Consider the following 13,323-nt stretch of genomic DNA (forward strand, 5'->3'; position numbering starts at 1 on the left):
TCACATAAGTGAATCAAGAATCAACAAGTTATACAAAGAAGAGTTCTTTGATCCTTATGATTATGAATCATTAGAAACTTGTAAATCTTGTCTTATGGAAAAAATGACCAAGTCTCCATTCACTGGACATGGAAAAAGGGCAAGTGAGTTATTAGGACTTATACATACAGATGTATGTGGTCCTATGACAACTCCAGCTAGAGGTGGATACTCTTACTTCATCACATTCACTAATGATTTATCAAGGTTCGGATTTGTGTATCTTATGAAACATAAATCCGAAGCCTTTGATAAGTTTAAAGAGTATCAAAGTATGGTTGAAAAACAAACCGGAAAGTGTATTAAAATCCTTCGATCTGATCGAGGAGGTGAATACCTTTCTAGTGAATTTTTAAATCATCTTAAAGAAAAGGGCATTCTCTCTGAATGGACACCTCCGTATACGCCACAACTAAATGGTGTAGCTGAACGGAGGAATCGTACTCTATTAGATATGGTAAGGTCCATGATGTGCTTTACAGATCTTTCTATTTTCTTATGGGGTTATGCCTTAGAAACTGCTACATATGTGCTAAACAGGATACCTTCAAAATCTGTATCTAGTACTCCATATGAGATATGAAGAGGTAGAAAGCCCAATCTTAAATATTTTAAAATATGGGGCTGCCAAGCATATGTCAAAAGAAATTTTGGACATAAGCTAAGTGCTAGATCAGATAAATGTACATTTATAGGTTATTCCAAAGAAAGTATTGGATATCTCTTCTATCACCCTACTGAACAAAAGGTATTTGTTAGTAGGCATGCCACTTTCTTAGAAAAAGAGTTTATCTTAGAAAAGGGCAGTGAAAGAAGAATTGAACTTAATGAAGTTCAAGACCTACAAATAGAAACACAAGAAATTCTTCAACCAGATGTACCCATTGATGAAGTACAACCACAACACACATCTCCTCTCCAAAGGTCAGATAGAGTGCGAAATGCACCTAAGAGGTATGGGTTTATCATTGAGAATGATGAAGCCCGCATCGTCGAAAATGATGATCCTCTGACCTATTCGGAAGCTATCATGAGTAATGACTCTAACAAATGGTTAGAAGCTATGAAATCCGAAATAGACTCTATGTATACCAACCAAGTATGGACTTTGGTTGATGCACCAGAAGGTGTAAACCCTATAGGTTGCAAATGGGTCTATAAGAAGAAGATTGGAGCGGATGGCCAAGTAGAAACCTACAAGGCTAGATTGGTGGCAAAAGGTTTCAGGCAAAAGCAAGGAATTGACTATGATGAAACTTTTTCACCAGTTGCCATACTTAAATCTATTCGGATTTTGCTTGCAATAGCTGCATACTATGATTATGAAATTTGGCAGATGGATGTCAAAACCGCCTTCCTTAATGGTTATCTTGAGGAAGAGGTTTACATGACACAGCCAGAAGGATTTGTCTCAAGTGGGAGAGCAAATCAAGTATGCAAGCTTAAGAGATCCATTTATGGATTAAAGCAAGCATCGAGGAGTTGGAACATCCGTTTTGATACAACAGTCAAAGAGTTTGGTTTTATCAAAAATGTGGATGAACCATGTGTGTACAAGAAGACTAGTGGGAGTGCCGTTGTCTTCTTAATATTGTATGTAGATGACATACTAATCATTGGAAATGATATTCCAATGTTACAATCGGTCAAGATTTGGCTATCAAAAAGCTTTTCCATGAAAGACTTGGGAGAAGCATCCTATATACTAGGTATAAAGATCTATAGGGATAGATCTAAAAGGATGCTAGGCTTGTCCCAGTCTAAGTACATAGATCGTGTGCTGAAAAGATTCAGCATGGAAGGAAGTAAAAGAGGTTACTTACCTATGAGTCATGGCATACGTCTCTCTAAGAAGATGTCTCCTAAGACATCTGAAGAGAGGAATAGAATGAATTCTATTCCCTATGCTTCGGCAGTAGGATCAATTATGTATGCTATGCTATGTACTAGGCCTGATGTTGCTTATGCCTTAGGCATAACAAGCAGATTCCAGGCTGATCCAGGAGAAAATCATTGGATAGCTGTGAAAAATATTCTTAAGTACTTAAGAAGGACTAAAGATATTTTTCTAGTTTATGGAGGATCTGAGTTGAAACTAGATGGATTTTCTGATTCTAGTTTTTAATCAGATCCAGATAATAGCAAGTCCACTTCAGGATATGTCTTTACCCTAAATGGTGGTGCAGTGAGCTGGAAGAGTTCCAAGCAGCAAACTGTAGCTGACTCAACTACTGAGGCAGAATACATCGCTGCAAGTGAAGCCGCTAAGGAAGCTGTCTGGATGAAGAAGTTCATCGCTGAGTTGGGAGTAGTTCCTGAGATTGCTGGACCAGTTTCAGTTTATTGTGACAACACTGGAGCTGTTGCTCAAGCAAAGGAACCAAGATCTCATCACAAATCCGAGCACATTCTAAGACGCTTCCACCTCGTTCGAGAGATCGTCGAGAGACAAGACATAGTCATCGAACGAGTAGACACAAAGAATAATTTAGCAGACCCGTTCACTAAAGCTTTACCACAACAGCAGTTCGATCGCCACCTCGATTGTATGGGGATAAAATATAAGAACGATTGGCTTTAGTGCAAGTGGGAGATTGAAAGAGTAGATGCCCTACAAGCCAATCGCAATATGTATTGCGAAAGGTTTTTTCTTTTGATTTGTCCAAATCATGTACATGACATTTAAATATGAATAAAGGCGTTATGTTTTATCATATGCTGTTGATTATATTTATGATAAACTCCTTAGATTAGGGCAATGGTTTTAAGACTATGATGAGATCATACTAGTGAGACTTAAAATCCTAAAATCCTAATCTTAAATATTTCCAGTCATTGGTACATTGAGTTGGGGATCAATGATTACCGGAAAGACTGGCATGTCTTATGTATGCTCGATGCAGAGGATGATTGATCTCACAATCATTTGTGTGGAGATACTAATACAAAGATGTGGGTGCTCATTAGAGGAATGAGTTCACTGAATTAACCTATAAAGAGAAATCTTATGAAGTCTTACTTACATGTCAAAAGATGATTCTCTTAGTGGGAGTTGTGCAACTGATCCTATGACCTGAGATCACCATGGTATCTTGTGCACATGAACCCATATTTTGGTTTACACTCATTCATGACAATAAGTTATGTACGAGGTCTTCTGGATATGATGAATTATGTACGAAGATTATGAGTAGGTCAACAAGGAATTAATCGCTTCTAGTAAGAGAAGATAGCATCCTATTTATTCTAATCATATGATAATTCAGGAAGCCTTTGATCAAAGTAGAATGAAAATTAGAAAGAGTTTCTAATGTTTCATTATTTGAATTATCATTAAAAGATTGAGAAAAATATGAATATGAAATTGAGTTTGACATATATTCATACTCATATACATATTTGGGATGCAGTTTGATTAAAGGATTGAATTGCATGGTAACTTGCCACTGAAGGGTATTTTTAGTATTTCTACCAAATTCCATATTTTTCGGGTAGACATGACACATTGCTAGACGTCAATCTTGTTTTATAGGTTTGATCAAATTAAAGAGTTTAATTCGATCACCAATTAGAAAGGATTCTAATTGTTAAGTTCGGGTTCGCGCAGTTTGGACTTAAATCGATTAGAAGAGTTCTAATCAAGTTGGGTCAACTCGCACTCACATCTATTGCTGGCTAAGTATGGAACCCAATGGGTCACACACAAGGAAACTTATTAAGGATCTAATTGGATTAGATCATGTTTGCAAGATAAACATCCTAGCAGGTGTTGCAAACCTTAGCTCCTAATTCGAATTGGATTCGAATCTGATTCTTAATTGATCTAATTTGATTAGATCATATTCTAATATGGGTTAGCCAAGAGTTGGCATCTAATTGGCTTGGTTTGAGTCTAATTGGATTAGATTTAATAAATCATTCAATCTAGACCGTTAGATCTTGATCTACCATTGGATGAAGACATAATGGAGAGTTGGTTTAACCCAATTGGATTGGGTTAGAGGATGGCCACCATAATTGACCATTGGATCTTAATTCCACCATTGGATGAAGACATAATGGGTCAAGTGAATGGCGCCTTGCATTGGAGCCCTTAGATCATCATCATGAAAGATCAAGAGGTGAGGCGTGATGGACATGTGATTAGCATGTGATGTTGACTTGGTCAAGATATGGCACCATATGAAAGGACATATCATTTGATATACCTCCTCACTTGATCTGCACCTCCTCTTATTTGATATGGCCCTTTAGACGATGCCCTTTCATGAGAGGATGTGTGGATGGGATGCATCCTTTGGAGATGCATCCCTACACCTATTATAAATAGGTTAGCACTCCATGGGTTTCATCATTCCAATTCCATCCCACTCCTCTCTTCTTTCTTTCTTACATTAGTTTTTTTCTTTCTAGCATTGCTTCTAGTGTGTCCTAAGCCAAGACAAGGTGGTCTTCTTTAGGACAAAAGGATTAGAAGTGATTTTAGAAGGCTAAAGAAAAATAGAAAGAAAGGAAAGCAAGCCATTAGAGTTCTTTAGAAGAATTCTGCATTAAGGATCAAAAGTCTTTGGAGCTAAAATCTTGATCAAGTTTTCGTGTGGATCACCATTGGAGGGCGGACACTTGGACGCCTCGTGGAGATTGTACACTTTGGATTAGCGTTTGAGGTATTCTACTAATTCTGCATTTATTTTATATCATTTGATTGTAATCATTAAGGTGATCTAGGCTTAAAAGGGTTTCATGCATAGGGACTTTATTAAGAAATTTTTAAAATCCCTAGCTTCCGCTGCGCATTATAACATGCTAAAATCCTTCAATGATATGAATATTTTGTATCTATATATGTATGATACACTGTGATCCAGATAAGTAAGAAGGAAGAATAGTTTTATGATGGCTTTGTATTAAATCGTATTTTGATCATTTTGCTTTTGGTTCATAGTATAATGGGTACATATATGAGCATAACTGACACTTGCAAAATCGGACGAATGGATGTGGTGCTCTAGACTAACCATATTGTATTAGTTGCCTCATCACGGGCTAGAAAAGTGAGTGTGGTAAGTCTAAAGCTAGAAATAAATAAAAAGAAATTGTTGTGTGGATAAGAACCTGATTAAATGAATGAGAACTTTGGGCTCGTCTCGTTATAATTGGTTTGTCCCGTCATAGGCTGAAAATATGATATTATTGGTTTGCCCCGTCATAGGTTAAAAATGTGAAATTATTGTTTGCCTCGTCATAGGCTAGAAATGTGATATTATTGGTTTGCTCCGTCACGGGCTAGAAATGTGAAACGACTGTTTACTCCATCACAGGATAGAAATGTGATACTACTATTTGCCCCATCACAGGCTAGAAATGTAATACTATTGGTTGCCCTGTCATAGGTTGGAAATGTGATACCGTTGGTTATCCCATCATGGGCTAGAAACATGATCGGGATTTGGCCCAAAGTCGACAAAGATAATTGATCTGGATCAAGTTAAAAAAAATGGAATGAAAAGCATTAAGAACACTAATGAAGATTTTATGAGATATCATATGATATATCACTCTTAAGTGGCTGAATTTCTATTGATACTTGATTTACATATTTTTATTGATTATTCGAGCATTATCGATAGTTAGTTTGTGATTTCATGATACATACAACATTTTCTTACAGTTTTCAAATCTATATTATTATTGTGTTGATGTGGATGTGTAGAAATCCTTACTAGGCCGTAAAGCTTACTATCCCTTCTTTTTTCCCTTTTTTAGAGTTATAGATTGCATAGTACATGGCTATGGTTGAGATTACATATGGAGAGGATGATAGCTTACTTTTTTCTCTTTTTTAGATAGAACATCATAGATTTTAGTTGGATAATCAAATTTTGTTGTTAGATGATCAAATTTTGTAATTGGATCAACTTCGTTATTTGATATGAGTTGAGATTATTGTTGATTACGAATATTGAGGTTGTATTATATTTTTAGGCCTTGCATATTCTTTAGGGCTATGTTCGAAGGAGTGTTGTGCGGCTATGTCACGTGCCGAACTTGGGTGATAGGTTCGGGGTGTGATACTTATTAGGTACTAGGTACAATAAGTTGTTACAACCTGGATGCATACAGATAGTTCAACAAAAAATCAGAACCAGAAATTTCAAATGCAAATCATATACATGGACACCCAATAAATCAAGCAATTGAAGATTTGCACCGGAGAGATTCATAATAATTTCTAAAAAATGATATGTTTGCAATTTAAGTAGAAAAAAACAAGAAAAACAACATTTACCGATCTGTAAGCAGAATAAATAAAAGGAAAAGGAAAAAAATAAAAGGAAAAGGGAAAAAAAAGAGAAAAATCCTTGATCTTGCAAAGCCAACACCAATTCCTAGAATGTTAATAACAAATTACATAAACAAGCACACATGACAACAAGATGTTGGGCACCAAAATGCAGAAACACTCAAAATAAAGAAGCTGATCTCTTATCATAGCAGTAGTTCTCCTTGTCCATGCTTCTTGCCATGGTTTTCCCCTTCCAAGATCTAGCATTTAATGTTTTAAAAGATGACACTGAATCTGAACCAGCACTACTCTTTGAGTCTATGGTAGAGAAAGCCACCCTCTTATAATAATGAAGATCCACTGATGATTGTCTGACTTTCTGTTTCGCCTTGATTGATTCTGTCAAGTTCATATAGTTTGGCTGACTTTTACTGCTCTCCTCGGTTCTTTCTGATGCTAAGATAGTGGTACCAGATATTGGGGTAGATGTGTATATAGAAGATGATGATGGAGAATTCTCATCATACTGGAATTCAGAAGAGGAGGCAGATTGAGCTTCACAATGCTTGCTAAGCACTGATGGAGGTTTTGCTGAAACCCTGGTAGTGACATTGTTCTTTCTGATTTTTACCGACCCAGAATCTGAGTACTTTGAACATGTTCCATGGAACTCTTCACAGCTTTTAGAATAATGCGCATCAGAAGGATCAGTGTGAGCTTGTTCCATTAACCTATTCTCCCAAGGCTTTGCAGACATCCACCGTTCTAACCAGCTCCTGCCCTGGTTGCTCTTATCGTGCTCATGATGCTTGAGAGAGGCCACAGATGACTTACACCTTGTGTTCGAGGTTGACCTCCATTGCTGAAAGAAATAGTCGAAGAATGGTTCCATTCAGACTTAATGCAATGGTTAAGCCAATAATGCTTTTATCTGTGGCTCAAATCTTTGATGACTTACCTGTTGAGAAAGAGAGTAAGCAATCAACCGCTCTCTTTTCAGAGCTCCCTCTTGCCTCAACTGTAAATGGGTCCTAACTTCATCTAGCGTGCCTTGACTATCACACCATCCTTCCTGAATAACCAAAGATATTGAGCTCAATGATTTTGTGATGCATCTGACGAGATTTCGTAATGCATCTAACAAGATCCAATGGGAGTAGCATCGAGAAAACCATGTGCAAAACTCAACAGAGACTGGGTATCATCCACTCTTGCAGTGATGGAGTGCAACAATATTCAAGCCAATGAGTGCATTACTTTGAAACTATTTCCATAAAGATCAATTTTTAATGTACCAACCTAGACTTCTGCAAAGCCACATCAGCTCTTGGCGATGCAAAGCATAAAATTTGTGTCATCCTAATACTGTTCTTTGAAACAGATACCAAGTTAGAATTCTCAGTATCCATCCAAATCAAGTTCAAATTTATGACATGGGAAAGAAAGTTCTCAACACCCAATGCACCATATATTCAATGGGGGTCATCATAGATCTGGTGCTGTGCATATCAAAATTCTGGTTCGGGATTCCGAGCTCAAATCCAATGCAAATATAACAAATTCAGCACCAGCAGACTAGGAGATGCAGAAATCTAGAATGGAAGATGAATTAACATCAAGCTAAGTTCTGACAACAAAATAGAGGGTGTAACTTCTAAGACGTTCAAATTTTCAGTTTTCTATCCCAGTAATATCTTTTTTCTCGGGGGAAATAGAGAAAAGAGTTAACATGGATATCCTCCCCAGCTTTTAATAATTCTATCCCACTAAGATCAAGATTTGATGGAAGCAATATGGAGAATGAATCACAAATGATTGCAATCATGCAAAAATGAAATCAGAAAAAGCAATCACCAAGATAAAATGTGATTACAAAATGACACGAAGAGAATGCTGCAATTAAAAGGTGAATCATAAGGAATGGGTAATGGTAAATGACAGAAGGTATACCTCTGCTTTCTTCAAGAGATCCATTTGGCTGCGACGGCTCTCAAGCATCTTCTGCACAGCCTGGCCCTCAGTGGTCAAGCGCACCCGCCGTGCCCGCATGCGGGCCTGGACGCGGACAAGAGCCTGCATGCACTTTAGCGTCAATGCCGCCTGCTTCCTCACCTGGCGACCTCTCACCAGTGCTTGAAGCCTTACAATCCCTCTCAGAGCCCTTCGAGCTCTTCTGGCCTACAGGTTCAAACAACTAAAGGCGTTCAAAGAAGAGAAGGATAAAAAGGAGTGGAAAGCATAGAAATGCTGCAATTTAACCATGAGCTAGAAATCTAGAGGATAAATTTTGTAGGGAAAGAACAGAGAGATCTTCATACCCTGGCAGAAAACACTAGGCGGATATTAAAAATAAGAAAAAAATTCATTTTTTTATCAAGTTCAGAGAAAAGGTTTCAAAAGAAAAGCAAATGATGCTGAAGATAAATAAGAAAGGGAAAAAGATAACACTTGGATATACTTCAACTTTTATAACAAACAGAGATGTTTCGATTACATCAATATATATATAGAAATTGTATTGTCTAAATAGAGTTGAGAGTTATTCTCCAGAAAGAAGAAGGAGAAGAAGATGAGTTTGGGGTAAAATGTCACAAGGGGAAAAAGATAAGGAAATAGATAAAATAAAACGGTCACAATTTAGATCAGGGGAAAAAAGAAACCTTTTTTGGAGTTAAAAACACTTAAAAGAGGGATGAACAAGGACTCGATCAAACACAAATACAAGTAAGAGGAATAGTTGTAGACAGCCATCATACCAAGAATCCACGGAAGGCAGTCTGTATCCGGATAGCGGCCCACTCCTGCCTCGCCACCTTGAAATCCCTCGGCGGCGCCCGGACCAGTGTCGCCACTGCGGCACTGAAGGCATCGGCCAATGAGGAGGTATCGGAAGCCTCCGACGCCGACCTGTGGCTTCCACTCCTCGACCCCGAGGAGCTCCTCCATAGCTTCCACTTCCTACTCTTCCCACTCCCACTACCACCACCCACCTTGAAACGCAATCCAGTTCAGAAAACCAAACACAAATCACAAAAAGCCAATCAAGATTCGAAATTGGGGAGAGGAATGGATGCGAGTAATTACTTGGTCGTCCTTTTCCGATTTCTTGAGGCCTATGATGGATTTTATCCACTTCCCGGAGCCACCCATGTCTCCACAACCGCCTCTCTGTAGAAAAATCCCAGCTTTGAGGCGTATGGGATCTAAGAGCATGTAAGAAGAGAGGCTAAGGAGAGGGAGAGACGTTGAGGGTCGGGGATGGGGGAAGAGCACGACCTTTTTAGCCGTTCGAGATTTGAAATTCAAATAACGGAAACTGACGCAAATCCCGCTCTTCAGGCCCTGCTCTTTTCTCGGTCATCGGTGGCTATAAGCCTCTCGTTTACGACTTAAATACGAAACTGACCCTGAATCTCGGTTCCTCGCTTGAAAAAGACGAAAGAGAAGTTTACGTGGGTACCTTTTTCTTGGTTCCATGCCATGCGTCTCCTTTCCCGAGGGCCTGCAGGCCAAAAGGAAACAAAAAAAGGAGTTCCGTCTCCCATTCCCTTCCAGCTTCCAGCAACTAATGGGATTTTGGTTTTTTCCATATATAATTTTGGTGGTAAAGGCATGATGCACATCCTCCTACTCCAAGCACTAGTATGGTGACATTGGGAATCATATCTATGAGAATTTATATGGGTATGTATTTAGTCTCCTATTGTTTATTCATTGAATAGGTTTTGAATATTTATACAGAATCAAGCAATCTAAATAATATTTTTTGGCTAATTTTTTTGAATAAGATCCTGAGTTATTACAATATCGAATATTATCTCCTCTCTGAATATGTGCATATAAATATATATACATATATATTTTTCTAGTACATTTTTTTACTTATCAAAAAATTATGCCCGTCCCTGCACAATATATAAATAAAATTGTAATGATTATATATATATTATATTATTAAATGGGAGAAAAATATATTATTTTAAATTTTATGTGCCAAATGGCCCTTAGTTCCTCTCTTTACAAGATTAATAACAAAATATGATTAAGAAGTTAAATATTTCTTAGGCATACCAAATACATTGAGCGAGAGAGGAAAGGAAGAGATTGTTTTTGAGATAGAGAGAGACAGAGGAGAGTGGAGAAACATCTATATTGGGTACATTGACCATGCGACAGGAAGTATCAATGACCATTGTTGTGGTTCAAATTTGGCCTGAGGGTGACCACGCCGGTGGAGTCGAGGGAGCCGCCGGTGGATGGAAGGAGAAGACGGGAGCCACCTCCTACGTGGCGGCCGTAGGCCTGCATAAAGCCTCACCAGAGTTTCCGGTGAGAACCCTCCAACGATCAAATTAGAGTGGGATCAATTTGCTCCGACCAAAGAGAGGTCCCTTAGAAGTTACCTGATTGAGCTATTTATAGTCTCGGTGGAGTGGTCCAGATGGCAGAGGCACTGTCAGCCCTCATTATAAGAGGGTGTGGCTCTGAGTCGGATGGCGCGCAGCTTAAACTGGCTGGTGGCATCTAGTACAGCCCGTTCTTAAGAACGGTAGGGTGTTGACAGTCACAGCAGGGCATGGCCGGAGTAGTCAGGGTGTCGTCTGACTGTTGAAGACCGGCTACGGAGACGTAGCATGGTAATTATTGTAATGTACGGCAACGTAAGTAGGCGTTAGATTCCCCGAAAAAAGAGGAGACCGAAAGCTCGATTTGAACACACTTGATCTTCTTGATCCTCATCCTCGGAGACCAGCACATGGGTGCGGTCGTTGGTGAGGCTGAACTCGTTGAGAGGTCGCATCATGCGTTTGGCGAGGTCGGCTTGACGAGTGTTGAAAGTAGTTCGGCTTTTCGGGTTCCGAGGTGTGCTCGGTGGAGCGCCCCGAGCTCGAAGGTCGGGGCGTACTGCTGAGGTGGGGGGCCCAAGCTTGGTTGGGACGGGTCGGCGAATGTCCGAAGGCACCTCAAGCTTAGTCGGGGGAGTCGGCGAATATCTGAAGATACCCCGAGCTTGGTCGGGGGAGTCAGCAAATATCTGAAGATACTCCGAACTTGGCTGGGGGAGTTGGCGAATATCTGAAGTTGGTGGAGCTTTTGGCGAAATTCCGAAGTCGAGCTGACTCTGGGCCGAAGTGAAGATTCGGCCAATTGGCGTCGACGTTTACTGGGCCGCAACTGGGCGGTCTTTTAGTTGTGGGCTGGACGATCCATTTTTCTCCTTATAATTTGCCCCCTACTTTCGAGGTCGAGCTGCCTCGCTGCTCGGATGATGGAAGTAGGTAGACTCCTGATCGTCCAGTGCATCAATCACATAGCCAAGAAGAGGTGTGTACTGAACTAGGTGTGCCTCAGCACACTTCTTGGCTGAGAGCTCGACGTCGGACTTGGGACGTCCGAGCTGCCAGATTTTTTGGAGTAGAATCCGCTGTGGAAATTTTTCAGGGTTCCACGTGGGCGTTCCTTTCTAGGGGATTGCTGGAGTAGGACGAGGAGGATTTCGACCATTAATTCCTCGTCCCTCGAAGCACTCCGTTTGGTGGAACATGAGGAGTCGGCCATTAATGCTTCCTTCTCCAAAGCGTCTCATCTGGCGGAATGCAGGAGGTCAGCCATCAATATTTCGAGCTCCGGAGCGGCCTCCATAATGATCAGCATTTAGTGAGGCGATTCGGAGAGATTTGTTGAGGTCGTCTTATGGCCTTTCATGTGGCGAATTCCAGATTGTCTGATCATTTAGGTTGCCTGATCGGGGCCGCTGCAGTGGCCTATATATAAGGCCTGGAAAGGGGGTCCTAGGATCATTACTTGACCCTCCGCCGCTCCTGATTTTCTTTCTTCAGCTGCAATCGCCATGGTGTGGAGGCTTTCTTCCGGGTGATCTTGGGAGCTTTCTGTCAGCTTTCGCACCAGCTATTGTTTTCTTCTACTAGCGGACATTCTTCTTCTCCGCCCGTCCACCTTTTCCGATGAGCTTTTGGGTAAGCATTTTATCCCTCCTTTCGGTCGTTCGGAGAGTCTTTCGTCTTTTCCTTTTTTCGTAATCTTAAGACCAGGGCAATAGACTTGCCAACGAGGGCATCGATGTTCGATGTAGGTCCATCGCGAGCTCAGGCCTCTTCTGAGGTGGAGGAGGTTGAACTTGAGGTGGGCCCGAGCCCGTACGGAACTAGCTCGCTCATGAGCGATGAGGATCTGGGTTCGGTTCAGGCCCAATTCTTTATTTTTCTGGAGTTCGTCCTCGACCTTCTGGACCTTGGAGGCCAAGTCACCAACCCGCCTAACGGTTGGGCTGGAGTGTACGTAAATACACTCCAAGCGGAGATGAGATTTCCTCTACACGAATTTGTGGGGGAGCTCCTGACGGCATATGGCCCTAGTGCCTGCGCAGCTCGCTCCGAACTCGTGGAGGCTAATCATCAGCTTCCTCGCCCTCTGCCTGGCACACGGCCTATCCTCCATAGTAAATGTCTTTAGGAGTGCCTTTATATTAAAAAGCAACCCTGTGGATAAAGGGTGGTGTTACTTCTCCCTCCGAGGAAGCTGCAAGCTATTTTGGGGCCTGCCTACTTCCATTCACGGGTGGAAGGATAATTTTTTCTTTATCTCCTCCGAGTGGCCTGGGGATTTAATCCGATCTGGAGTTTTCCGCTGGCCTCAGCGAACAATAAGCTTCCGCAATTGTCGCAGCCCGAGCAGAAAACCCTATATAGTTTGCTCGGACTGAAAGAAACTCCTCAGCTTCCTGACCTGCTCAGCGAGGAGGCCCTAGTAAATCTTGGCTTGAGCCCGGCTTGTCCCAAGGGTAAGAGCAATTTGGCTTTTTCTTCTTTCCTTCTTATGTTAGGGATGCTGATAAGACTTTTTGTCTCAGATATTGTAGGGATGATTTTCAACACCAAGACGCTGATGGCCGCATACAAGAAGAAGAGGGCCGCCCCCGAAGGGGTCCGGCTTGAGGGGAGGCCAAAGAAGGTGAGAGTCGCCTTCGGGCTTGAGAT

The 13,323-nt window shown here is 40.9% G+C and overlaps 1 protein-coding gene across 1 annotated transcript; it reads right to left on the reverse strand.

Moving 5' to 3' along the window:
* Positions 1–6,401: 6,401 nt before the first annotated feature.
* Positions 6,402–9,626, reverse strand: LOC103696158 (protein IQ-DOMAIN 1-like). Its single transcript, XM_039125320.1, has 5 exons — positions 9,410–9,626; positions 9,082–9,315; positions 8,276–8,503; positions 7,284–7,397; positions 6,402–7,187 (listed from the first exon to the last, which is right to left on the reverse strand). Exons 1-5 carry the CDS (start codon positions 9,536–9,538, stop codon positions 6,504–6,506), a joined length of 1,389 nt encoding a protein of 462 aa, XP_038981248.1. The 5' UTR covers positions 9,539–9,626; the 3' UTR covers positions 6,402–6,503.
* Between the last annotated feature and the right edge of the window lie 3,697 nt (positions 9,627–13,323).

The sequence above is a fragment of the Phoenix dactylifera genome, chromosome 4 (genome assembly GCF_009389715.1).
Source record: "Phoenix dactylifera cultivar Barhee BC4 chromosome 4, palm_55x_up_171113_PBpolish2nd_filt_p, whole genome shotgun sequence".
Taxonomy (NCBI): domain Eukaryota; kingdom Viridiplantae; phylum Streptophyta; class Magnoliopsida; order Arecales; family Arecaceae; genus Phoenix; species Phoenix dactylifera.

Coding starts and splice junctions, on each gene's coding strand:
- LOC103696158 (XM_039125320.1), bottom strand. CDS start 9,538: ATGCTCTTAGATCCCATACGCCTCAAAGCTGGGATTTTTCTACAGAGA. Junction 7,398..8,275: donor ATCTCTTGAAGAAAGCAGAG/GTATACCTTCTG, acceptor TTGGTTATTCAG/GAAGGATGGTGTGATAGTCA. Junction 7,188..7,283: donor CTTACTCTCTTTCTCAACAG/GTAAGTCATCAA, acceptor TATTTCTTTCAG/CAATGGAGGTCAACCTCGAA.